The sequence below is a fragment of the Lontra canadensis genome, unplaced genomic scaffold, assembly GCF_010015895.1.
Source record: "Lontra canadensis isolate GAN:19392208 unplaced genomic scaffold, GSC_riverotter_1.0 scaffold109, whole genome shotgun sequence".
NCBI classification, from domain to species: Eukaryota; Metazoa; Chordata; class Mammalia; order Carnivora; family Mustelidae; genus Lontra; species Lontra canadensis.
Window position 1 is genome coordinate 1,607,200 of NW_022631103.1, and position 27,556 is coordinate 1,634,755.

General features: G+C 46.6%; 1 protein-coding gene across 1 annotated transcript in view; it reads right to left on the reverse strand.

The window, feature by feature from the left end:
- PLPP3 (phospholipid phosphatase 3) overlaps window positions 1-27,556 on the reverse strand; it is an 81,868-nt gene that overhangs the window by 29,599 nt on the left and 24,713 nt on the right. Inside the window, exon 2 of the mRNA XM_032839792.1 lies at window positions 11,013-11,170. Coding sequence (XP_032695683.1) covers window positions 11,013-11,170 — 158 coding nt within the window. The remainder of the gene's footprint in view (window positions 1-11,012; window positions 11,171-27,556) is intronic.

The following is a 27,556-nucleotide window of genomic DNA, read 5'->3' on the forward strand; positions in this document are numbered from 1 at the left end:
CTAACCCTTAAAAGACTATCGAATGAGATTTGGGCTGGGAGAGTCGGGCAAACACCTCACCTCTGCAGAAGAGGCAAAAGCTTAAATTGTTCTCTGACACATTACACACCTAATGTTGGAGTTCCAGATTGACTGCTTTCGGACCTTATTCATCCCTCACAGTGCTTTTATTCCTGGGTTATAAAATCAGCTCTTCCCCCCCCCATGAAGGCTAGGGCCCCACCCAGGACTCCAACCCCTGGAGCCCACATTTCTGCTTCAGTCAGCAAAGTTGTGATATGTAAATTTCACTGCCCAGAAGAATGCCTTCAATGTTGATCCCTTTCTGAAAGAGCAAGCAACAGATTCAGGGGGATGGCAAGCTGCCACGCAGCAGAGGAGAGTTCTTCCCTACCTGCCTTTTAAAGCACTTGGCACAGAATCTGGAAACTAATAAAGTGGGAAAGCACTGCAATTAAGCTAAGAGGGGACAGAAAGGGATCTTAACTTGCCTGACAACGGTAACAGTTTGTCCCCAGCTCCAAGAGCATGCCTCTCTGCCTATCCTCTCTGGTGTCAAAGAGCTTGATGGCCCACATGTTCACAAGTATCAAAGTGTTCCAGAGAGGAAATTTGGAGAACATTAACTTTTTGGAAAAGAGAGAGCATGCAGTAGTCAAAGAGGCACTGACTTTGGAGCCAGAAAATCCTTAGTCTGAAGCCCATTTCTTACCTTAGGCAAGTGCCTTCACCTCTCTGGGCTTAGGTTTCCTCATCGATAAAAGTAAGATAAAAATCATCCACCTGGTGGGATTGCCAAGGGATGCAAGCAGGTGATATGCCAAATGGCTGGCCCCCAGCAGAAGACCCCTCCAAAAGTTAATTTTTTTCTCTTTCCCTCAGAGAAGAGGAAATAAAAAATCAACACATACTTGTAGAAAATATCTTTTCTAAGCTCCTTCCAAAAGCTCCTTAGAAATGAACATTCCAAATCGAAGAGTTTGGAAGTACCACCCCTCCAGAGTAGAACCAGAAGATACGTGTACTGATACGTTGGTTTTGACCACTGTGTCTATAGGATGTCTTTCTCAGGGGAACTAGGCAGAAGAGAAGCCTAAACCCCAGGCAGCAAGGGCGGGCCTACAGTACCGTTTAGGTTACTTGTCACATTCCTCTCTATAAATCATCCCAAGAAAAGTTAAGACTTGTGGACAGTGTCCCAATAATCCGTCTTCGAGAGACTTCTGAAGGACAAACATCCCTATTTTCTGATCTGCTTGAATAATAATATTTGCATAGCATTTTACAACTTACAAAGCATTTTCACATCTGCTGCATTATCTGCTTCTCACAACACCCTAGGAATTACTCAATTCTTGTCACCACTTTAAAAGTGAGTATAGGGGAGACCAGAGAGGCCAGCGAATCAGGCTTGGTCAGAAATTCGGCCACAGCAGGGCTGTTACCGCAGCATGGACCCCACTACAGTTCCTGTGCCCTGTCCCACGGCACAAAGCCAGCTTTCTGTGTGAAGTCCTAGCAGGCAGCATGATCTGAGTCTCTGGGGAGACGGATGCTCCTGGAGCATGTGGTGAGGTCACTTACTCGTCAGGCACTTGCACACCTCGGCCCCTGTGAGCCACAGTGCGCCAAGCTGTTCTTTCACATCTTGGTTGTGCGCATGAATGAACTTCTTTCCGTGCAGAACAGAATCATTCATTCAACAAACACTGGGCTCTCAGTCCCAAGAGAAAGGGAAACGTATTTGGGTCCTGCTGCTACAGATGGGGACGGCAGCTGTATTTTCTCTGAAGCTGAATGCTCCATCTCGTACAACAAGATGCAGCACCTTTCGTGACTAGAAAGAACTGATGAGAAATTTTATCCTCGCTTCTTCTCCTGCTTGATCGTCTTCAGCGTTTTGGCAAGAGATCAGTGCCCTGCAGACTGGGAAAGGCAAGGAGGACAGAGCTCTATGCAAGGCCACCAGCGGAGTTTCTGGGCCCTGTGGGTAAGTCAAAACTCCAAAATCCAGCATATAGACAGCAAAGAGGCCAGAGAGAGGCCCAGAAGCTAGTGATGGCCGAAATCAGTGGTGGCTGCCCAAAGCCCAGACACTTTATGAAGTAGGCATTCTTAAGGATGAAGCATCATTATTTTCCCAAAGGTCGGGACTTAGAGCCATGGGTCTCCTACATGACTAGGCCTGCCTATCTGTGCAAGGAGCTTCAGGATGGGTTTTCTGTACCACCTCCCGGGGCCCATCTCTTACTCTGTTTTGACACCGAATTCCCTAAGCTTCCTGAATAATGCAGCACAGTGCTTTTCTTCCTATTTCTCAAATACCTTTCTCCTTGCCTTTCTGCTGTGATCTCTGCTGCTTCAGCAGTTTGAATTACTACCTCTGGGAAGATGACCACCCAAAGGGCATCTCTCTCTCTCTCTGTCCCGTTTCAGTTTACCCCTTATTCCAGTCAGCCCTCTTCCGATCTTCTGCCAAATCTCCCAACTGGCATCATGGATGACATTAGGATGTCAACCCAACCCAGTCTCACATCACGCTCATTTCAACTTCTGTCCCAAACCTCACGGCTCTTCCCTTCATCTCTGTTCGAGTCACCACCATACAACTGCAAAGACATGACCCTGTAGGCCTCCTTATCCCACTGCCATCCACACGTGGTCACCCTGCTTCTGCAAGCTGCCTCCCGTCCATCTCCTCTCTCCTCCCCTTGCATCACCCCCACTGTGGTTCAGGTCTCATCCTCACCTTAGCTGCAAAACTGACGAAGCTAGCTTCAAATATTTCCATCAGTCTCCAGCCCATTAATTCGGGTAAAAACTCTGACATTCAAGGCATTTCACCATCTTGCTGTGTTCTCTTTATCTTTTATCTCTATCTACTTACTCCCGGATACTCTATTTTTCCAACCTGAACAGGTCTGCTTTACAGTTCCTGAAAAATACTCCATTGTTTCAGCTTCTCATCCCTGAAGCAATCCCTTCTGCCTGGAAGCCTGGAAGCATCTCTGATGAAAGTCCCACCTGCCCTTCAAAGTAGAGCTCTAGTGTCAATTCACAGATGGGGTTAGAGTTCTGGCTTTTAACTTCAAGGTCTTGGATGATTGAGCACTGTAACTCTTGTTCCCTTATGTGTAAAAAGGGGATGACACTAGTACCAAGAGCTCCAGGGTCATTGTGATAATTAAGTGGGACTAGTGCTCAATGGATAATGATGGTGGCAATGATGATGAAGTCTTCAGCAACGAAAATAACCTTCAGTCATCTTCCTCTGAATTCCCATAGCAACACTTTATTTACACCTCACACCATCTACTGCCTTTGGTCTTCTTTGTCCTTGAAGCTCTCGGCTCTGGGGCCCACCACCAGCAGAGAGTGCTCTGGCTCTCCTCATGTTCTCTGATCAACTCCTCAGTCTTCCTGAGAGTAATAGTGCAGTCGGTCTTCTCCTTGCCTGGCTTCCCCTTTAGACCACCAGCTCCTAGTTTTATATCTGCGTCTTAATACCAGCTGTAGGCCAAGGTGTCTACCACAGTGCTTCCTTGCTCTAAGGGCAATCTCACCAAGCATCCACCTACAGCCGGCCACTGCCTTCTGCAAAGCCACTTCATACAAAACACTACCGCACACCGTTGGTCTTAGGATCTTAGGCGATCATCTGGGCAGTGGTCATGTAGACCTCCTCCATACACTGAACTCTCCAAGCAAGCCCAGAAATGACACAGTTTTACAGCTCATGAAATAAAGAGCACTCTGCATAGTACCTAGCACAGAGCAGGTCTTCAATAAATGTCAGTCCAAGCACTGGGCTTTGAAGCCAAGAGAGACTGGGGTTTTAATTCCTGCTCCCTCATTCATTAAACTGAGAGTAACCTTGCACTAGCGGCCTCTACCTTGGAAGCCTCCTATCCTGCCTTATTTGTAAAAAGGTGTAAATAATACCTACGTCACCTAACTGTTGAAGAGGATTTAAGATAAGGCCTTAGTCTCCCCCCACCGCCGCCCCAACATTAGATCGCTTATAAACGGTATCAGATTTCCCACCCCATCCCCTAATGCACAGACTCACAGAATGGATTTCTCAGCCTCCAGAGCATTATCACTTAAAATGGATAAATTATACCCTAAAGATACAAATGTAGTGATCCGAAGGGGCATGTGCACCCAAATGTTTATAGCAGCAATGTCCACAGTAGCCAAACTATGGAAAGAACCTAGATGTCCATCAACAAATGAATGGATAAAGAAGATGTGATATATATACAATGGAATACTATGCAGCCATCAAAAGACATGAAATCTTGCCATCTGTGATGAGGTGGATGGAACTAGAGGTTATTACGCTTAGTGAAATAAGTCAATCAGAGAAAGACAATTATCATATGATCTCCCTGATATGAGGAAGTTGAGAGGCAGCGTGGGGGGTTTGGAGGGTAGGAAAGGAATAAATGAAACAAGATGGGATCAGGAGGGAGACAAACCATAAGAGACTCTTAATTTCACAAAACAAACCGAGGGTTGTGGTAGGATCAGGGGGCGGGTAGGGAGAGGGTGGTTGTGTTATGGACTCTGGGGAAGGTATGTGCTATGGTGAGTGCTGTGAAGTGTGTAAACCTGGTGATTCACAGACCTGTACCCCTGGGGCTAATAATACATTATATATTAATAAAAAAAATAAAAAATTGAAAAGGATAAACTAAAAACCACTTTCATGCTGGATACATTTTCCAAGTAGTCATTAACCCCTAAGAACTACACTAAGACCTTAGGGAGAACTGCTGGAGCTCTCACGTCTTCCAGGGACTGGAGAAGCGTGTGTGTGCGTGTGTGTGTGTGTGTGTGTGTACAAACTAAATCCTAATCCCAACGTCTGTGTTTGTTAAATGGCAAATAGATGCCCCCTCCCACCATCCCCTCAGGGATAAGAAGGTCTCAGAAGAACTCTGTAGCCATCTGATCAAGGACCCGCACAGTGGAAGGATTCATGGGGCCACTCTCCGTGGGTGGTCCTGGTAATTGCACAGATGTCGTGGACTGTAAACCAAGGGACCGGGTCTCCTACCAAGGCACTGCTGGGCCAGCCCGGCTTCACTGTTTTCAGAGTTGAAAACTCGCCTAACCTTTAATGAGGAGGCAATCTTGGGGAACCTTGTTTTCTTGGCAGTGCTCTCTCAGATAAAGGGGGCGGGGGGCGTGGGGAGGAAGTAATGAAATCCAGATGTGGGCACACTGAAGCCCGATCCTGAATAAACAAGTCTTGGAGGTATTAAGCTCTTCTTCTTGTCTCTCCAGCGAGAAATCTGCACGTCCTACAGAGCATGTTCCCATGTGCATCCTGGGCCATATTTAAGATTTGAGGGAAGAAGATGGGATACTTTTCCCTGCTGCACAGGTCCTTTGACATCTCCTGGCCCAATTTTTTTTTTTTTTTAAATTTTCTGCCCGAAACGTATCGCCTGTGATTTAAGCACCACAGTCTGTGCCTTACATGAGCAATTCAAAGCCAGACCAGGCCAGTCCCTGTCCCTGCCTGCTGTGGCTCGCAGGGTAACAGAAGAATAAACAAGTAAACACACAGGACAGTTCCACCCAGTGACTACGAAGTCCGAGGCTGGCCCAGAGAATCTCTGGGACCTTTGGAAGGTGGGGGAGGAGGCAACCAAGAAATGTTTCCTGGAGAGAGAGATGTCTGCCTGGGGTGGATTTAGTTCCTACCATGGGCAAGAGGGAAAGTCTGGTCTCTGCCTTCTAGGAACCTATTATCTAGCTGGGGAGACAAGACCTGAACACAGAGCACATGACAAGGCCAGAAGTATGGAAGGTACTATTTACTTGAGATGCAACTAGGGCAGAGGTGCACCACCAGGTCCCTAGCATCTGCTACCTTGGGGTGCTTGAGAAGTAATTGTGGAAGGCAGGCAGGCAGGCTTTACCAGGCAGCAGTGGGGCCATTATTTAGGGAGGAAAAAAAAAAAGAAAAAAAAAGAAGGAAAAAAAAGCCTTGCTTTTGAATCAGAGGACCCCTGGTCTGGCCCTGCCACTAATTAGTTATGGGAAAGTCAGTTAATATCCTTGATCCCCAGTTGCCTTGGCTGTCACAGTCCACCTCCCAGGATCACCACCAGGTGCAAATCAGGGAATGTGCCCAAAATGTGCACTTTGTTAACTGCAGGATGCTACGGAAATGAAAGGGATGATTCTCGCTGACAGCATGCATAATGGCACTTGATGTGACCTCCAGAAAAACCCTACGGAGTTGGAGAACCACTGTCACCAATCCACAGAAAAGGAAGGTATAGTTCTTTCCCAAAGGGGTCTGATAATGAACAAGCACAAAAGTTAGGCCGGGAACTTAAACCAGATGATGCCCAAGTCTGAGCTATTTCTCTAGTGAGCAATATTATTACAGAAGTCACATTCAACGGGATCTCTGAGGAGGAGTAGAATTCATATGGCCAGAGGGAGGAGGGGCTGCACCCACGACTCATCCATGCTTCAACTCCTAGATATTAAGAATCTATATAAACCACTTTCAGGGTCTGACCAAGGCAAGCACAGAGCCCATGTTTATTTGAAATGAATCCTGAGTATTTTTTCCGTATTAAAATCTTCGCGCATAATGCCTTTCATGGTGTAGTGTAAGGCAAACTGAGAGGAGGCTAGGTAGGGGGTGATACTTTACTGGTTTTGCTCCTAATCTCACTGCTGCTAGAGTCATTAAACCTTTACAAGGCAGGGATAGGAACCACTGCTTTGTGGATTTGGAAAGAATTCCTATTATGCTATAATTCCAGAATCTGAGATACATCTGAAAAAGCAGTCAAAACGACTAGATTTTTCCATATCTCCTGCCATAGAAAGGTGTCTGCTTTCTCTATAATTGCTGATGACCTGCGTGTCCACATCACACTCTGTCTTACACTGGACCCCCACTCCTTTCCTGTGGGGACACTCACACTGGAGTGAGGGCACCCAAATCAGCCAAGGCTTCTCTTGTTGTTTTAAACAAACTCGAGGTCGGCAGGAGAAGGCCCGGCCAGCAAGAAGTGGGATGATTAGATTTCCAGCCCTTGGTCCCCCTCTCCATCCCTGACTGTCATTCACGCCCTCTGATCAGAAGCAGATCCAGGATGGAGCCAGCCAGGCTCTAGGGCCAGTCGTAATGGGAAAGTGGGAAATGTGCTGTTGTTGTTGTTGAATTTAGGCCGTATATAGGTTTTCCAGAATTGAGCATACTAAAGTAAATTACTCATTTTCCCTCTAAGGTCTCTGCTTCTGCTTGTTTCCACAAGGACTCAAGTACTTAATGGCAGGTAAGTAGGTAAGCAGACCTCATGAACGGCCCAGAACTCACAGGCGCCTCCGACTGAAAAGCGGACGTAGCTGGATCTGGAGGTCAAGCCCTCTTGCAAAGAGCACTGGAGGGAGTCAAGAGATCTGGGTTTTAGTGAATTAACTACAAGGAAAGAGTGGGAGACAGGATGGCTCCCAAGGCTGGAGCTCCTTTTCTGACTCTGTTTTTATTAGACATGAGGTCTTGGCCAAGTCACTTCACCACTTTTTGACTGTTTACTCATTTGCCAATAAAACAGTTAACATTTATTGAGTATACTATAGATGCCAAGCACGGAATTACTTTACATACATCATCTCCATTTCACAGATGAGCCTACTAAAGCTCAAAGGGGTTAGTTAATTCACTTGCTACACATTCCACAGCAGGAGTTCAGATATGCTCATACCTTTAACCCCTAGGCTAAAGGGAAACCTTGAAGATTACCTAGCTACTGGGGCTTCTGCAAGGGTGAAATGCTTAAACATGGTTCATAGGTTTCTAGGACACATAATAGCGCCTAACAAAGGACACCAATTATTGTGGTATTTTCTTGCCTGCTTTCCTCCCCCACCCCCTCACCCCTTTGGAACTATAAGAAAGCACTGTCCAAGTCTATTTTGCTGACATCCTACAGGATAAGGAAGCAATGCCCTTGCTCATCCTAGATCCAAGGCCACAGCACGTGACTGCCTGTTTCAAGGAAACCTGAGAGGTCAAGGAGCACTTTAATTAAAACACCAACATGACATGAGGAGAAAAGCAAGCCAAACTAAACTCCTTAAAGCAGATCTTTCTCAGAAATGCTGGCCTTTCAAGAGGAAGAAGGGCCTGGTCTTGGCCAACAGCAGGGAAAGGACTGCTGAGCAGGAGTTTTGCTTAAGGAAGGAAGCTCAGGAGAGAAGCCCAGCCCTTCGAGAAGCGTCTTTAGCACCGTGTCCATCTAACCCAGCACTACAAGGTCCGTTCCCACGAATAATGGCGTTTGAGTCTCACAGCCATTCCCATGAGTAAACGCAACACAGATGAGGAAAATGAGGGCTGGAGAGAATGGTGGTTCACCAGGTTCACATAGCAGTGGGTGCCACAGCCTCTAAAGGGAGCCGCTGTCCACTGCACTGGGCCCAGGAGCTGCCCCACCAGGCATTTATGCTATGTTAACTGCATGCAGAGAGAGCAAAGGGCTCATGACACCCCTGTCCCCGTGCTATTCTTATCTTAACCACTCCTGGGTTATAGTCAGCTTCCTAGAAGCACTCAGTTAACTAATCCTCCAAGTGTCAAAAACACCTGTTCAAACCTTAGTACAAGATACCGTACAATTATGTGCCTGCTGTGACAAACTTCTCTTCCACGAAAAGCCATGCAACTCAACCGCACACTGTCAGTTTGGAGCAACAGTAAAATTAGATCTTGTATCTCTCAGTTTCTGAACACAAAGATCCTCAGTCCACCTTTAAGAAACTTCTAGAGTTGCCAAATGGACTGTTTTTATTTTAAAGGTTGGAAAGAATTCTACTAGTCCCCATCCCCCTTTCCCAATTTCAAACTGTTGATTGTGTGCCTGGTTTATGATGTTATTAAAAAACAAAGAGGGGTCTCAAAGTTTACAACCAACCCCCAGAGTGGGGAAGTCAAAAGAAAAACTTCATGAAATGTGGTTCAGTACCATCAGCAGCATGTGATCCAGAACAGGCAAGAGTAGCCAACTGCCTATCCCTTGGGCAATTAATTTGGAATGGAGAGCCACTCACAATGTGAAGTCAAGCCTCTAAAATGGAAACAGAGTTGAAAAAATCTAGGGATAGGCTTGAGCCCCCAATTTTATTTGCTATAGACACTGAGCATATCATTTAACCCCTCTGAGCTTCCAGTTTTCCATTTGTATAATGGGGATATTAGCACTTAACTCATGTAGAATAGTCTTTTAACTTTAGCTTCCTTCCTTCTTGGCTTCTAATACAGGCCAAAGATAAGCTTTCAAGTTCTGGCTAATATAAACATGACTCAAGGAACTGAGAGGAAGAATTTATGACCTTGGTGGACATGACGCTTGTCCCTTATGCCCACGTGGCTGGGGTTCAAGGGCAGAGATCAGCAGAAAATTCTGGAGGTGGGTCATGGACAGTTGTGAAAATGCAGGACTCATAAATTCTGAGACAGATTACCATCAGTTACGCTCCTCACCTCTGCCCTAAATTGACACGTCTAAAACAGGGTGGTGACCTTCCAAGTCAGGCCATACCCCAATTTCCATGACACGACTGTTGCTCAAAATAATTTTAGACTTGGTTCCAAAGTCCGTGGCTCATTTTTGCATCCTCAATGAGGACTTCATCCTTTAAGGGAAGACCTGTATGTTTATGCTTGCACCTGAGTAACCTATTCTGCAATTGGGAGTTTGCAAACTATTTCAGTATTCATGACCTCTTTTACTATTCATCACAATACTATGAAGCAAGATGGTCATCTCTGGTTTTAAGGATGTACGGCTTGTTAGCAGAATGCCAGGTCTAGAACCTCGGTATCTCAATTCCAAGTGCCATTTTATCTTCACTTTTCCACCACCATCCCTGGGTGTGAGAGGTGAATGATATGCCAGAGAACATAAGTGGCATGACCACTGTTACAGCAGCACAGCCATGGTGTGAACAGAGCCCAGAAAATGCCTGTGACATCTGATGGCATCCCCCTCTCTCTGGGGCTCAGTGTCATGGCTCAGAGCTCAGACTCTGGGCTAAGGGGCAGCTGGGTTCAATTCCTAACTCTGCGGCTCCAAGTGAACTTGGGCAAATTATTTTTACTCTTGCAGACCTCAGTATTTTAATTTGTAGAAGAAAGATAAGAACAGAATCTAGAGGGGCACCTTGGTGGCTCAGTGGGTTAAAGGCTCTGCCTTCAACTCGGGTCATGATCCCAGGGTCCCGGGATCGAGCCCCACATCTGGCTCTCTGTTCAGCCGGCTTCCCCCCTCTCTCTCTGCCTGCCTCTCTGCCTACTTGTGATCTCTGTCTGTCAAATAAATAAATAAAGTCTTAAAAAAAAAAAAAAGAACAGTATCTAGACTTCACCAGATGGTTGTGAGGATCATGCAGGCAAAGTATTTTAGGGCGGGGGGCTTTGTGTACTTTCATGATACTTTTAGTATATACATGCATATAGAAATTATACATCTGGTGTATTCGTGTATACATATATATTTAGTATTTGAAAATACTTTTCTTAAAAGATTTCTTTTATTTTTTAGAGAGAGAGCACAAGCTGGGAGAGGGGCAGTCCTGCAAGGAGCCCAATGTGGGACTTGATCCCAGGACCCTGGAATCATGACCTGACCCAAAGGCATCTGCTTAACCAACTGAGCTACCCAGGTGCCCCTGAAAATACTTTAAGTAATAGTAATAATGTAAATAAACAATATAGTTTATTGTGGCTCATTTTTGCATCCTCAATGAGGACTTCAATTGGGAGTTTGCAAACTATTTCAGTATTCATGACCTCTTTTACTATTCATCACAATACTATGAAACTCCCAATTCATAAACAAAAATAGTAATAATGTAAATAAACAATATAAATAACATGAAATTCTACTTGATCTGCCAACTGTGCTGGCTTGGATTTTCTGAAACAGGATCCAGGGGCAGTGAGTGGGGTTGAGCACAGTGGCCCGGATGCTTACCGCAAGGATGGCGATGACGATCCCCACAGCACAGAGCACGGCATCGTTTATCGTCTCACCGGTTTTCAGAGGATACTTGATGCTCTCATCATTGCAGTAAAACCCTCGGTGGTAAGGTTTGATGGTGCTTGTCTCAATGATGAGGAAGGGCAGGCCAGCTGCTCAAGATGGAACCACCATATGGACCAGAAGAAAAAAAGGAGAGAGAGAGGGAAAGGGAAAACATCAATGAAAGGAGGCCAAAGAAACACTGACCGACAGCAAAGACCACCCCAAATAAGAACATTGACAGTGACAGTAATTCCTTGCATTTGTAGTGATATGTATGGGCCACAGAGAGTGTTCAGTACATGCACGCACTTTCCTTCCTGGTCAGCCCCAAGAGGAGCATCCAGGGGTACTACAGGAGGCAGTGGAAGAGCCAGGGCAGGAGCTTTCCCCCTGTGCCACAGTACCCTCCTAAAATTTAAGCCCAGTTTGTAATATTGACCACCGGAGCCTCAAGTCTAATGACGTCTCATTCATCAAGAGTGTTAGTCGTCACCATACCCTCTTGGAGAAGCTTCTCCCGGGGCTCTGCTGCTTGGAGCAGGGAAGGCCTTGGAGTCACAGAACCTGAATTTGAATCTCAGATCCATCACTTCCTAGCAATGTGACCTTTGGTTCTAATTCCATTTTCCTGAGCCTCAGTTTCCTTGCAAATGAGTTGTAGGGACTCAAAGAGAATGAAGCCCACAGAACTCCTAGCATGGTGCCTGACACTTAGTAGCTGCTCAGTGGGGCCCTTTTCAACCTCTTTCTTCCACTGAAGAGTCACTAAGAAGACTAAGTGAGCTGAGTGGGGCCCTGCTGCCCACAGCCCTGGAGCAGAGCCCAAGGGCATCCGGGAGCACCAGGCCTCCCTGGCAGCTGCTGCGGGTTTATCGGTGTTAGCTTAGATGCCATTCTCTTAAAGGTCATGGCAAATGGATTCCATCACCTGCCAGGAAAAGCTCTTCATAACTCTGAAGCAAAAAGCAAAGGCCTATAGTATCTTTTGCCTGCTCACTGCAATGTCCTCCACATCCCTCTCCTGGTTTTCACTGACTCTCACATGTACCTACCAGTTCACTTCCTGACCACAAGCACATCAGTGCCTTGCTTAAGTCTCTTTGATGGCTCTCCATTGCACAGGACGAGATAAAGTCCCTAAGTATGACCTCGGGGGTTCCCTGTGACCTGGACCTCCTCTCTCTTGCCTCACGGTTGGCTGCCTTCCTGGACATGGCCTCCAAGGAGACAGTACACAGAGACTGTGTTTTTGTTCATACTCTTCTCTCCGACTAGAAAACCTCTTCTTCCCCTACCACCCAAGTTCAACACCAAGCCGCCATGCTACTTCGCAAAGTCAAAGGTGAGCCACTAAATGTTAGAGGACTGGGGAAGACCAAGAAAAGTATCTTGTTAATAGCCAGCACTGACGGAACAGCAACACCAGCAATGTGGAAGGTATTTTATACCCATATTTGCACTGAATCTTCCAACAATCTGAAGAGGTCAAGTTAAATTATTTAAGCACACATCGTTCATTTTCAAGTGAAGAGAACAGAGACGAAGAATACTTAGCTCATTCAGAGTCTCTTAGTCTACCCCCAAATGCCTGGATCCCCCAATTTAACTTTGCAAATTGGTTTCATCCAACTGTGAATTTCATTAGCTGAAAAATCCCAAGATAAGCGGCTGTTGAATAGATAAAATTCCATTTCCATGTTTCTCAAAAAGGAATTAAATTCACATCACGTTGCTCGCAGCCCCAGACCGCCTCTTTAAAAAAAAAAAAAATGTACCATGAACTCCACAATTTTTCAATTACTTTGGTCCACCCCAGCAGTGATAAAAACGCTCACTTTCTAAAAAGTGTATTTATGTATCACTGTGCATACACACATGGATTTATTTGGTTTTATTCTTCGGATTTATTTGAATTCTACGGCTATTTATTTTGTGACCCCTAACTGCTTCCTGCTAGAACAACAATTTACTTTATCAAATTCATACCGGTGCTTTGAAAAGAAAGAAACAGCGACACACCACAGCATTGTGCCTGACCTTCTCAAAGTAAACACAGAGGGGCCCTGGAAGCCAGTAACCATTAGCTCTTGAGACTGTCTCTGCAAAAGAGGGAAGCGAGCAAGGAGAGGCAGCTGGGAAACGAGGTGGCACAGAAATTGACAAGAGCATGCAGCCGATCTTTGCAGGTAGAAGGGCTGAGAGGGAAAAAAAAAAATATCACATAGGCCCGAACCATCTTCATTCTACTATTCCACGTTTTGAACTGTGGCCAAGTTGGCCATGAAAAGTAGCCGAGAAGCCAGCAGTATGATATTAATAGTCCGCTTTTAAAGTTCCACACGTCGTGATAAAACATTGAGCTCCGCGTCTGAGCCTGGCCTCAGCCTCCGTGGTGCCTGGGAGCCAATGCGTTGCTAATAAACTCAGGAAGGGAGCAGACCCCTGAGTGCCTTACGTTTGTGCTATGCTCTCAAGCCCCAGCTTCTATTTTTAATAGTGTTCACATGATAGGCCTGTAAAACATATGTTTCTAAGGACAATAAAACACATATAAAAGAGCTGTGGAGTTAGAACTGGATTAATGATCTCAACTGGGCTCCCTGCTACTTAAGCGAGTTATTTCCCATCTTTCCCGACGCCCTTCTCATCTGTGCAATGGGAAGAACGAGATCTAGTGTGGGGATGGTGGGGATGACAGAATATGCCAGCACACGGATCCATTCATTCATTCAGCAAACATTTATTCCGTCTTCACTGTGTACCCAAAGTACAAGGAACATGGAGATGGCATAAACCCTGTCCTCAGGGAGCTTACCATCTAGCAGAGGAAGATGGAATGGAAGGAAATCAGCACAGGAAGTGGCTTTAGTGAAAAGAAACCGAGCAACAGCACTGGGTAAGTCAGCACGACATCGGGGCGCACACTATGGACACTCAGGAGATGTTAAAATGACGAAGTGGGGGGGCAATTCCACAGAGAGGGCTAGTGAAGAAAATCTGTTTATTCTGTTCCTTTGGCTTCTCTTAGCCTGGGAGCAATCCAAGTCCTTTCTCTTCCTCCTTTGACTGAGGCTTAGGGAGTTTCCGGTTCTGATTATATGGATGAGGACCACAGACAGACAAGAAGCTGGATCTGAGTGGGTTCTGTTTATTTTCTTGAAAGGCATGGAGATAGCATTTAGAAAACCCAATGGCTTTTTCTGTCTTCCCTACAAACTTGTGGTATGACTGGCGGTGTTGTGGGGTGTGTGGGGGGGTGCCAGTCAAGCCCTGACTTTGCTCCAGAAAAGAGTAACCTCAGATTGCCTTCATTTGATGGGAAAAGCATAAACATTTTCTCAACGGGGCAGCTAGTCCTCAAGAAACATAACACCATGCCTTGTCTCTCCAGGACACAGGGAGAAGGCTGTTCTTTTCAACAGCAGGATCTCCATTTCCAACACTGGCACCACCTTTACTGCCAACTACTATAGTCCCCGATCCCTTCATTTCAAGAAAATTCCCAGTGCTAGTGCCTGGGAATCTAGAGGTGAATCTCATAGAACCTGCTCTCGAGAGGCTCATGGTATTTTAAGAAAATTACAAAAACAAGTGCACTAAGATATTTCGAAATGTGAGGACTGATGTATGTACAGAGTACATGTAGGGCCCAAAAGACTGCCCTACCAGGAACACCAAAGATGGCCGACAGAGGATGGAAGGCTTGAGGGAACCCTTATGTGAATAGGAGGATTTTCAGATCTAGGGACTAAGTACACTCAAGAAACTCAATGTAGTTTAGTGATTTCAATAAGGCAGTTGCCCAAACATATGGCTATTACGAGAATATGATTTTAAATCTGGCTACAGAGCAGGGAAGAGACGCACCAGTAGACAACGAAAGGAAGAAGGGGAAAGCTAGCACAGACACAATGAGAGAAGCCAACATTTACTAAACAGCTATGTGCCCAAACTGGGCTGAGGAACCCCACATGAATGTCTGTCGTTTGAAGAACCTGGATGCCTATTATGTTCTCAGCACTGACCCGGCCACTGTGCTAAGGAAAGTCCCAACCTTCAAGCCGCCCAAGGGCTGATGGGAGAAAACTCATAACAACGAATGCATTCAGTCACCCCAAGATTCAAAGGGATTAAAGTTGACTTAACAGAGATACTAGGACTTTTGGGTGCTTTCTAAAGTCAGTGAGTTTAAAACAGAGAAGGAAGCCCCTGTGAGTATTGATAAATTAGCTACAGCTCAGCAAATTTCATGGCCTTTGAAGAAAAAGATGCTTTCCATGGAGGAGTCAAGGCAATAGCACAGGTGATTATTCACTGAACATTTACCACGTACCGCGCATGGGCTCAGTATCTGATTTAACCAACACTCTGAAGCCAATATCCTGGACTTGAGATTTATCTATAATGAAAGCTAATTACAAGCTTTCTGCAAAGCAAAACCAAACTCTGCGTGTGTGTTTGTGTGCGTGTACATACCATTTGGTGATTCTAGACCCCAACTCAAAGCACTTCTCCTTCTTTTAATCAAGGATCAATTAACTTCCTATACCTCGAGGGACCTCTTGGGATGTGTAGGTTGCAGAGGAGGCGAAATACGAACTCACTGACAAACACTTAATGGGCAGAAAATCAAAGCATGAAGAAAGGCCCCTGTGTTGGGTTCAGGCCTTTGAAACTTCTTGGGCTTTGAAAAACTAACACTTGAGCAGGTTGGGTGGTTTAGGGGGTGGGGTGTAAAAAAAACACAGGGTAAGTTTTTGCGGCCCACCCATTGATAAAGTCATGTGGGAAGTGTTACCAAAGTGACCCAGCCGCAGAACCCTGCTCCCTTCAGCCCCAGCTTCACGTTTGCACAAAATTAAACACAGCCTCCCACTCTCAAAGTGCTTTTTAGAAAGCCGTGGCGTGTGTCAAGGAAAGAGTGGGGGTAGGAAAGTGAATAAGAAATCTCCACACTTTGCAGGACCCAACTCAGAGCATCAAGGAGAGGCTGCCCGGGCTCCTATAGACCAAAACCTTCGACTGCCTTTCCCAAAGCTGCCCGGCTTTCTACTTCACCCGATCTGTAGTTACCTTAAAATGAGCAGAGTCCAGGATCTGTGAGAGTAATAATTAAACAAACACCTAGCCACAGAAGAAGAGTGAGTGCAGAATCCAGATGCGGACGCACTGCTTCAATCAGGCAGCTAGTAGAAGAACTCCACGACAGTACTTTTGACAACTTACCTACAGCACAGACTCTACTGTAAAAATGACAGACTGAGGTTCAGAAAGTTTAAGCAGCTCATCCAAAGGGCAAAGCTGGCAAAGGGTACCAATACGGACAGATGTTAGAAATACAGATGGAAGGCATGGGGCTTCTGATTTCAAACAGAGAGTCCAGTTAGGAATTAATGTATCTGAACTTCCCCAAGAGCTGTGGCCAGGGTTCCCACATGAGTCAGGTGGTCACTGGGATTTGAACTCAGGTCTGTCTGTCTTTAGGTTCATGTTTTCTTACTCCATGACCTGACCTTCTCTTTCTTTATAAATGTATTCCCTGTTAAAATATGACCAACTGCTTTTTTTTTTTTTTTTAAATCTCTTAAGGCCAGAATGGTCAACCCAACTACTACTTAGAGGTTCAAAATACAAATATTTATGTTGCTTGTGACAGGGTTTCTATTTAAAGTAATTAATTGCTACTGGTCTTAGAAGTGTGCAAACTTTCTTTGGTTTATGATATTTGTCCAGATTTTTATACTGGACACAATCCAGATGAGACAAAACTAAGTTTATTATGAAGGCGTTTCCCACCTTTGAAACAGGCTGCCATGAAAAACACTTGCTGTTGGCTGGTGTGAACAGGCAATATTCTGGGTCTAGGGGTTTTCTTTGACAAATGCTCATTCTTCAAAACTGGAAAGTCCAGTCCCTTTCTTCACAAAAAGAAGATTGTCAGAACTGAAAGCAACTCTGAGGTAGAAGTGAAGAAATTAGTGGCACCTCTAGTCCTGGTGCCTGGGTTTTCCTGTGTCCAAGTCCAGGGCCTGCAGTGGAATTCCACAAACATGTAGGACAGTTCCTGGGTATGGGACACTATTAGGTGCTGGGGACACACAGTATCAAGATCCTGAACCGGTTCTGAGTTTCTCAACTTTGGAAAGTCTCAGGTTCCATGACAAAGGGACACCTGTCTGTAGTCTACTCATGGATGTCAAAAAGAACTTTGGATAGCCTTTCTTATTGGAAAGTGCTTAAAGAGAAAACATTTTATTCTCCAGAATAATATAGCCCACCTTAAAACTCTTAGCTTGTCTGCTTTTGATCTTTTCAGTTGGATTTTGAAAGGGCTGTCAGATCCATCAGAGACTAAAAAACAAACTCGCAACATGGCATGATACAGACCTTTCACGAAGAGAATCCCAGCCCCCTTTTGTGGACATGATAGTTCTAGTAATCTACAGCTACCAGAGCTAATAGGACTTATGTTTCCTCTACTCCAGGTCAAGCTGGATCACCTCCTTCCTCTTTTGACCCCTCTTTTAAATAAGGATGAGAGTAAATTTGCATTCATTGGGTACCTACTCTGTGCCAGGAGCTCTGGATACATCAACTGATATAACTCAAAACAATCCTCTAACATAATTATTAGGATACAGCCAAAGAATTGAGAGTCAGAGAGATTATATTTCACCACTGTTGATGAGAACAGTGTAACCAGGATACATAATAGAATACGGAGGCCTTTGAAGTTCATCAGAGATGGGGTTAGCCTTTCTTGCTAAGTACACACAGGAACTAGGTCTATATGTGGATATTAGCAAAGCTACAAAGCTCAGAAAAGTGTATGCTGACCTGGAATAAGGATAAAAGGCAAGGCTCTTCCTTAGATGCTGAGATGGATTTATACTGATCCAGCTACTCTCCTGTCTCCAGTCTCCCTGATGACCCAAATGTGTTTACTTCCAATATGGCTGCCCAGAGCTAGGACACAGCAAGAATCCCAATGTGTGCATGGGGTTTAGCAGCTCTTACATAGCTATCACATTTGACCTTCCTAACAACCCCATGAAACAATGTCTTAACATCTAAAGTAAAGACTTTGCCCCTGCAAAGTCCCGTATGTCTGTGAAGACTTAAATACCCCTTCTACAAAGGATTCACTGAGCCACGTTAGCCACTCTGGCTAAGTTACTTCATTCAATTTATCCATGAACTTCAGAGTCAGGAAGATAGGATTTTACACCCTCCTTCTATTACCCCCTGTGCTTACCATTTGACCTTGGGCAAGTCACTTTACCTCACTGGGCTTCATCAATGTACAACAGGACTTTGTACAATAATTCCCAATGTACAGAGTGGATCGTGAGGACTGAGAAGACACAGTTTATAAAATATCCAACTGCCTGGCTCCATAAATGTTAGCTCCTACTCCTGCATGTGACAGGAAGCCCCTAAAAGCTTTTAAGCAGGTATAAGGTGTGATCAGAGTTCAGTTGAAAGCTCCCTCAAGCAGCTGGGGCCTGCCAACTCCTTCCCAAATGCAAATCTGATTCCACGGGAAAAGCACGCTCATAAAATCCTCTAATTCCAGGGACTTCTTGGGATTGTGTAAATAAAAGGGGCTTCGACAGTGGTTAGCAGGACCTGGCACCCTGATGCCCAAAGAAGTATCGCAGCAGGAACCCTGCCAGGCCCTGTCAAGAGATCACACAAGGCCAAATGGGAGGTTAAGTCGAGAAGGGTGAAAAAAATTCTCTTTTCATCTTCCCAAAGAGTTAAACATACATTCGTCAGCATGCATGTTCCCACCCAAGCTATGTTGCTCAGGTGTACACAAAGCCCCAGGTTCACATGGCGGTTAAGATAAACAACACGTGGACTGGCAGGACATCAGACACCTGGGAGGGCCAAAGTTTGAGATAGTCCAAAGGCAAGACTGGAACCAGATGCAGTGCCAAAAATGAGGAGTTGGCACACTACTGGAGACGCCATGAGAACCAAATCATGCTGGTGGACAGTCCAAGGCCACCAGGACACTCCAAGGTAACCCACCGAGCTGCATGGGCCAATTGAGGTCAAAGGTCACGTGCTGGCCAAATCTGGCCCACAGAGATGGTCTGTTTGGCCACCCATGGCTTAAATTTCCCAACATCAATTGTTGCCATTTCACGACAGCAGGTCTCATGCAATGTCCAGATTTCCAGCTACTGAACCAGCTCCAACACCACGTGGCAACGGGGGCAGTGCTAACCATGGCTGGACATGCTCTCCGCCCTTCCTATTGTCTCCCTGATACCCAGGCCATAGGTCAGTTGTCACTGTCCCTGAACTTCTACTGTTCATTTTTCTACACCTACTCTGCAGAGTCTGACGTGGAGCTTGATCCCAGGACTTGGAGATCATGACCTGAGCCGAAGGCAGCCGCCTAACAGACTGAGCCACCCAGGCGCCTCTCACTCCTGTTTTTCTAACACGATCCCCCCATACAAAACACCACCAGATGTCCTCATGGAGAGCCGGCAGATCCATGAAGAATTATTTACGGGGCATCTAACCAGTTTCAAGTCTCAGATGCATGGCTATTGGGCTGGATGACAGCTAAGACCCTGCCTTTTCAGTTTCCCAGTCTTTTTCATGTAGTGGAACTATCAGGAAATACTTTGTAGGGCGCCCCCCAACCCCAGTGACCCAGTGGCCCCCACTCCACCCTGCCCAGCGGTCCCTAGGGCCTAGAGATCCATTTCCACACACCCCCAACCCACTTCCTGTGATCCTTCTAGGAATCACGGTCCAGGAGAAAGCTCCCAATCAGAGGAAGAGCACAAGTCTCAAGAAAGCAGCTCGGATCTGGGTTTGAAAACCAGTTTGGGGGCACTTGGGTGGCTCAGTGGATTAAGCCTCTGCCTTGGGCTCAGGTCACGATCTCAGGGTTCTGGGATCGAACCCCGCATCAGGCTCTCTGCTTAGCGGGGAGCTGCCTCCTCTTCCCCGTCTGCCTGTCTCTCTGCCTACTTATGATCTCTCTCTGTCAAATAAATAAATAAAATCTTTAAAAAAAACAGTTTTGCCACTTAAAATCCATGTAACCAGCAGCAAGTGGCTTCACTTCTCAGAGCCCCCACTTGAAAGAAAAAGAGGATGCCAATACCCACTCTGAAGAGCTGAGAGCATGACCCTTCATAGGGCAGGGATTTAAAGAAGGTGAGTTCTCTGCCCTCCAAGCCTGAAAACCTACTCTCCAGCTGTTTACAGCTGATTCTAATCAGCCTGCTTGACTGGTTCCCTCTGGTTTCCTCAAGAAGGTGGCCAGACTAACCGGGACAAAGCTGTGTCAGCTCCAACAAGGACTGTCACTGCAGTCAAGCGACGCTGGAGCCATTCCAGTAGGCCAGGGATAAGACAACCCTCATGCCAGGAGCACACTTCCCACTCCCAGGCCGTCAACGTTCCTTTTGTAGAACCCAGACACCTTCTTCCAATTTGACAGCTGCCACCTGCACAAATAATTCAGGGATGCAATTTTGTAACTGAATACAGGCCCTGAAAGCTGGAAAGTTTGAAGTCCAAAATAATCCTTTTGACCTTCTGCCTAAACGCTCACTAATCACTTTTTAATTTGTCGTTTATTTCCTCTCTTGGTGCTGGACTCACAGGCTACGTTTTCATTTTAGAAGTATCCGGGGAGTGAATGGCATTACAGAACACCTGATTAAAGCACAGAAGTCAAACTTCTCTCCCCCACATCTGAGGCTTGGTGAATGCCCCACCACCAAGATTTCCAGAAGGCTCTGGGTGGCAAGAAAGTAAAGGGAAAAAAGGCTGCTTTGAAGCAGAGTCCTTACTGGGAGAATTATGGGCTACGGGAATTAATAGGATGTGGTCCCTGCCCTCTAAGAATGCAGACTCTGGGGACAGCTACCCATGATGCAGTGGGACAGCACCAGCCAGGGAGGCCTTTCCAAAATGCTCAGGGAGCACGGAGGACACGCGTGAGCACAGGACTGGGCTGCTGGCAGGGATGTAACACCAGTTTATTGACTAACCCAGTAAATGCATTTCAAAGATTCCTTGCTGTCATCTGAAGCCAACAATGGACTTAAGGCTATACAAAAAAATTTTTTAATAGAAGTAATTAAAAAAAATAAAAATCCAGAACTGAAAAGAGTCCCCCCCCACCAACAGTTAACAAAACGGCTGTTGTAACCCACCCTCATCTCCTACTCAACTTTTAACTCTGAGGGAAAATGAAAAAAGGAGATTGAGGGAGCCCATTTAATTTCTAAAACACAGATGCTGAAAAGATGCTAAAAGAGGAACACTGGCAGCTAAAAATATTGTTCACTCCAGAAGAAATGTCTTACTTGGAGACAAAGGCCTCTAGTCTAATCATCACTAGGATTACTACAAACTAAAATGAGTTGAATCCAAAGAGATGTACTAGGGTCATTCCACATTGTGTTTTATCCTAGCAAATCAGGCAACCTTTCACCTACTGAATAACGAAGTCTCCGGGAGCCAGAGCTGGGTCAGCTCAGCCAATGTCTTGGAGAAGAAAATGATTTCCACACTAGTTTGTGATTCAGTGAAGAGACGCCTGCTATCCATAAGACAACACAAGTGAGTTCAGGAGCTTTCGTGAAGTTTCTTTTGGCAAGGCGACCTCAGAAAACAAATACCAACCCACACTCACTGACCATCCTAAGGACTCATATTCATCAGTGTTAGTGAGGCTAACTATATAGTCACACTTGGGCTCTCTCGGGCTCTGTTTCTTCATGTGCAAAACGAAAGGGGCAGTTTTTATCAGGTGTCCTAGGGACATTTCTAATTCAGGAGTTTTCACCTTTAATCCAGGTGTTTTATCAACCAACTGCAGGCTTCCTACCTGTGGCATCCTTATGAGGCAGAAAGACAGCATCGCACCTGCCCGCTATCCCCTTGGGGGTAACTGAGGGGCACACAACATTCTTTTTAAGTCTGGGAAGACAGACTGGCCAAGCAGCATCCTCCAGAATTCAAAGGTGCTCATTATAAAAGAACAGCTCCAGCAAAGATCCCCGAATCCGCAGACCTCCAGATGCCAACTGCAGACCTCCAGATGCCAACTGAATTAATGACTGGCCATTCTTGGCTCTGTCAAAGAAAGAGGTTGACAGCAAGAATACCGTGTGGGTTGGAGGCAGGTGGGAATGAGCATCAGCTACTGCAGCAGACTGGGTACTATTCTAGGTGCTTTCGACCGGGGCCTCTTTCATTCCTCCCGGTCATCCTTTCCAGGTAAGCAGCACCAGCTAGGTTTTGCAAAGGCCCAGACTGAAGATCAGAAGCAAGGTCATGGAGCAGCAGGGCAGAAATGCCACTGGGCCGGGCTGGCTGTCCACGGCTCTGGGCAGCCAGCACTCTTCCTATCTGTAGGTGATTTCGCCCAGACCCAGAAGGGGTGCGTCTGTCAAGCGGGCTGGCTCCCCGCAGTGAGAAATCTGTGTGCACCGGGGCCACCCTCAGCTGCTCTGGCAGGCCTCCCCTTCCCCCCACCAGGATGGGGACAACAAAATATGGGCATTCAGATACAGGAGAAAGGGCTGCAGTAAAAAACCCCTAGGTGGCTTGCTATAGGAACCCTATTGTTCCAGGGGGAAGCTCTTTTGCCAAAACTCTCCAGGAAGCCACACTCTGTGATGCATTTTTCAGCTGTTGAGAGAAAAGGGTAGTTCCTGGGATGTTTCTTCAATGGTACTGGAAGCCAGGCCCTTAATCCTTGCAAAGCAGCAAGGAGCCAGCTTCCCCCAGAGGGACAGAATGTCTAGAGTCCTTCTTCCAAATAAAAACACAAAAAACTCCTCAACTTCCCGCTTACAACCTCCCAAAATGTGTGAATCAGGCAGAAAGGGAGAAAAAGGGAGCGAAGCCCAAGGGTGGGTGGGTGGGGTGGGGGTTCAGGCCTTCTCTGCACCCCTCCTCCCCCATGGCCCTGCCCACCTGACCTCTCTATAGCAGTAAATTACAAAGCCCCCACTGTTCTCTCTGCCCATCCTCCCCACATCCTCCCTACCACCCCCCCACATACATTTTTTTTAAGGGCGAAATGCCAAACATTATTCCCCTTCACCATGGTATTGCCATGAGAGCTGCCTGGTATGTTTGCCTGAAAATTGGAAGGTTTTCATGGAAATCTCGGCCTCCACTACAGCTCTCCCTTTGTGGAAATGGACTTGGAAAGAAATGGAAGGCCCCTAACTGGAACCTAACTGGGTAGATGAGAGCAAGGCCCCTGAGATTGCTCAGAGGCCGGAGGATACCTGACTGTGCCTTTGGCAGCCTGGAACGGGCCCGTTCTGCCTCCACTCGCCCCTGGGAACGGTGTGGCTCTCTCTAAGGGGGAGCCTCACCTCAGAGGAGGGACCCTATTATGGAATTGCAGGGGGGTGGACACTGGCAGCACATATGTTACCCATGGGTGCAAACAGGTATCCATCCCTGGGGCATTGAGGTCAACAGCAGGAAACTGTATCACAGCCCATCTGAATCGACCAAGCTCCAAGAAAAATCGAAAATGGTTTTCTGGGTTTGGTCAGGTTTTGTGACCGCTTGGAAGGAGCAGACCTTGTTCTCGTGGCCCTGTGAGTCCGGCCCAGAGAATTCTCAGGGCCTCGGTATCCTCGTCGTCAGCAAAAGAGGTCAGGCCGCGTGGAAGAGCTGCCATGAGGATCACCCAAGCTGGGCTGTATGGGGTAGGGAGTCACGTAGCTGGGCATGGCACAGAGCGCCCGCACTCGGGTCCTTCCTCCCCCGCCACAGCACTAGGGGAGGAGACAGGCTGCTGGATGCAGGACCGGATCTGTGAGAAATCATCTCTCCTGTCCTGCTCCCTGTACCGCAGAGAGCAAAACTGTGGATGCGGGCTCCTGTTTGTCCATCAAGATGACAGAATGGGTCTCGGGGAATTCATTATTCAACAAACTGGCCCTTCACAATTCCCAGCCAAAGGAACGGTTTGATGCCTTTCAGCACACTGGCTATACAAAATACTGAAAGACCAGCGCGCTTTAAAAGCCTCACAAAAACCCGGGTCTGGGTTTGGCAGGAGTTCCTCCGCCACTGGGTTTTTCTGTGTGTGGTTTATAATAACATGCAAGCCTGATGCCAGCTCCTAACCTATTAAGGGACTGCCAATTAGCAGGGGGCTCCAAGCTGCAGGTTTGAGAACTGGGGAGCAGGTCTAATTAGGGGCCCAAGCCACTTCTCTCTAGCACCCCCTCTCAATCTAATACCAGGTATACTGGTCTATTGTTCCGCCTATAACCTTCCTGTATTTCTCAGCGCGCCTCATTTGCTTCAGGGGTCCAGGCCTGGAGGCTACTGCTGATGTTCATGTCCGTCTTGAAGGGTAAAACTGGGCCTTGAACAAGTTTATTCTCTGGATAGTGACTTTCAGATTTGGCCAATCATCAAAATCATCAGGGCCACTCATTAAAGAGCACATTCCAGGCCCTACCCAGACCTGCTTAATAACTCAATCGGAATTCCCAGGACAAGAGCCTGGGGAGTCTCCCGTCTTTCATAAGCCTTTGAAAGGATTATATCCCCAGGTGATTTGGGAGTCACTGCTCTAAAAAGTAAAAACAAGTTCATTTTTGAACTCAAGGGCGTTACAAAAAATGGATGCATAATATACATAAAATGAAACTTATATATACCTACACCAAACCAACACAATTTTAAACCACAATGAATATCAAATGTCTGGAGCGCCTTGGGGGCTCAGTCAGGTAAGCGTCTGCCTTCTGCTCAGGTCATGATCCTGGGGTCCTGGGATCAAGCCCTGCACTGGGCTTCCAGCTCGGTGGGGAGCCCGCTTCTCCCTCTGCCCCTGCCTGCTGCTCCCCCTGCTTGTGTTCTCTCTGTCAAATAAATAAATAAAACCTTTAAAAATATGTATCAAATGTTTGCTGTTGGACCTACTGTGTACTAGAGATGGGATATACTGGGACGAATAAAACAGGGTTCCTCCCCTCAGAAGAGCTCCCTGTCTAGGGGATGCAGCAAGAGCCCAGCAGGAGAGCCTGTCTTTCCCACCTTGGGATCCTGTGAGATTGCAAACCTGCAGCTCTTCCCTCCTCTTTTCTCTTCTGCCTCATGCTGGCCTTGGCTTTCCGATATCTTTGCCAAGATGGCACCAAAAATGAAACAGAATGATTCCAGACACCCAACTTCAGAGGCCTATCTTAGGATGGCAGACAGAGCCAGAGAAACGTATGGCTTCAAGATCCAGGAAAAAATATGGGCCTTCGGACTGCCTAGGCTGAAGATAGAGATAGAGTGGGTCCCTGTGCAACAGACAAAGCCCTGGGCTGGGTTTTGGAGCCCAAGCCTGGATAAGTCCCTGTTCTTGACTGAGCCTCCTTATCTACAAAAGAGAGGAAAATGGACTGTGTGGTCATATCGCAAAGCATGTGTAGCATGAGCCTTTTCCCTGGAGCCTTCCTCAAAGTTCACTGCTGAGTTTCAAAGGCAGTTGTACAAACTTGAAGAACCAGAGCTCTCCAGAACACTCTCCCAAGAAAAGTGAGACTAAGTGATCTCTCACTGGCTCTAAAATTATGTCTCATGGATATGGCTTTTAAACAAGACTCGTTTCTCAGCCAGCAGAAAGAGGGTTTTTCATCCACCCTCTGCAGTGCCGGATACACAGCAGAGACCCAACCTTAAAGACGATGTCTAGGGTAGACAGTGGCATGGCCGGGCCGTTTTACAAAGATGACTGTAGCAGGCATGTGGGGGACAGGCTGGAGCACAGGGCGCTGAGAATTCAAGCTCCCTGCTCACTGAGGTGTGACCAACCACCTTCCCGAGGAAAAGCCTTCTGCATTCTGTAGACATATCCCCATCAGCCCTGAATAAGATGTATGAAGGCCTCCCACAGCCTTGACGCCACGCTAGGTCCTGGCCAGCGCAACTCAAATAAACACTGCCCGTTCTCCAGGAGCGTCTGGGGCTGTTTCCCTTCTTGCTTTAAACACCTCTCGGAAAGCGACTGCTGCAGCCTCCCTATTCAGACTCTTGGGTTATCTTAACACACAGCGCTCTTCGGGAGCACACCTCGGTGTAGATTAGAAGCTAACGGCTCGAGAGGGCACCCCATCTCTTGGCAATACAAGGACAATGGTCTGGTGTAGCTCTAACCACGTGAATTTCGGAGCCAGACGCACCTGGGTCTCTTCACCCTCATCACATCACTTGGTAACTGTCACCATGACAACGAAGGGATGGTGTGTCTTCGGCAGCAAGGGCAGAGACGGGTGTCATCTTGGCCCACAAAGAAATCCACGGTCTACCTCATGTACAGTTACTGAATAGGTACCGTGAACATCACCATTTGAAGCTTGGTCCTGCCTCTTTTTAGTCCTGTGACGTCAGGTAAGCGGCTGGATGAAAGCCATCTGTAGAAGGGAGCTAGCTGAGCCCATCTTGAGGGGTGACTGTGAAGCTGAGAGATACAGTATGACACATAATGTGCACTCAGTTCACGGGAGTGGTTGTTGTCGCTCATGGTCTTCCTACAGAAGACATCAGCATGAAGAAAGGCAAGTAGGGCAGCCCTTTGCCCCATGTGGGAGCTCTTCATTTCCTTTAAAGCAGCCAAGGGCAACAACATATGGAGAGTTTTCTAAAACACCAGTGTCTTTTCAACGTTTGATTATTTCCAGCTAAAGGAAAACGAGTGGGGATTTTCTCAGCATTCCGTGCTGGTCTGAATGGAGTGTCCCTTGGGGGACTTCCTTGGCCCTTCACTTCATATTGACCGTCTTCATCTCTATGGAGACTGTTCACTTTCTCGTCGTTCACTTTTTCCCAATAAATATTTATTACATGTCCACAATGAACAAAGGACAGACGTGAGAGCAACTGGGTAATATGCAGTGATTATAGGTCAAACCCCTTTTTTAAATTCCTGTGAGGAAGGTAAGAAAAAGGGCAGGGGTCTGCCCGAGTGCACTCAGTGAGAAAGAGACACGGGGGTCTGCGTACTGTACGGCCCCAGAGGTCACTACTTCCAGGCTTCGGTTTCAGCCAGGACGGAAACTCAGTGTCATTTCTACTCCTGCTTCATGGAGAAGGCTGAGCAGGCCCCACGCAACCTCCTCTGTGCAAGAGCTTCACGGGGGGCCTTGTATTTCTTGTGAACATCACACCCTACGCACCACGTCCCGGCTGGCTGTGTTAGCTGGGTATTATTACATGGGTTCTGGCCTTCCCTAGGGCCTACTGGTGTGTACGTGACATTCACACCAGACTTGTCTCACTGAATTAGTAATAAGGAAACAGAAACACCCGAAGTGTGGGGCATGCTGGAAAATAATTGGTCAGAATCCCTCAATAAACTCAATGTTATAAAAGAGGAGAATCTCTTGCAGATAAAGGGAACTAAAGAGACAATTTTATCAAATATGATGAGTGAAACTTGATTAATTAGATCTTAGATCAAAAAAAATCTATTGAACAATTTC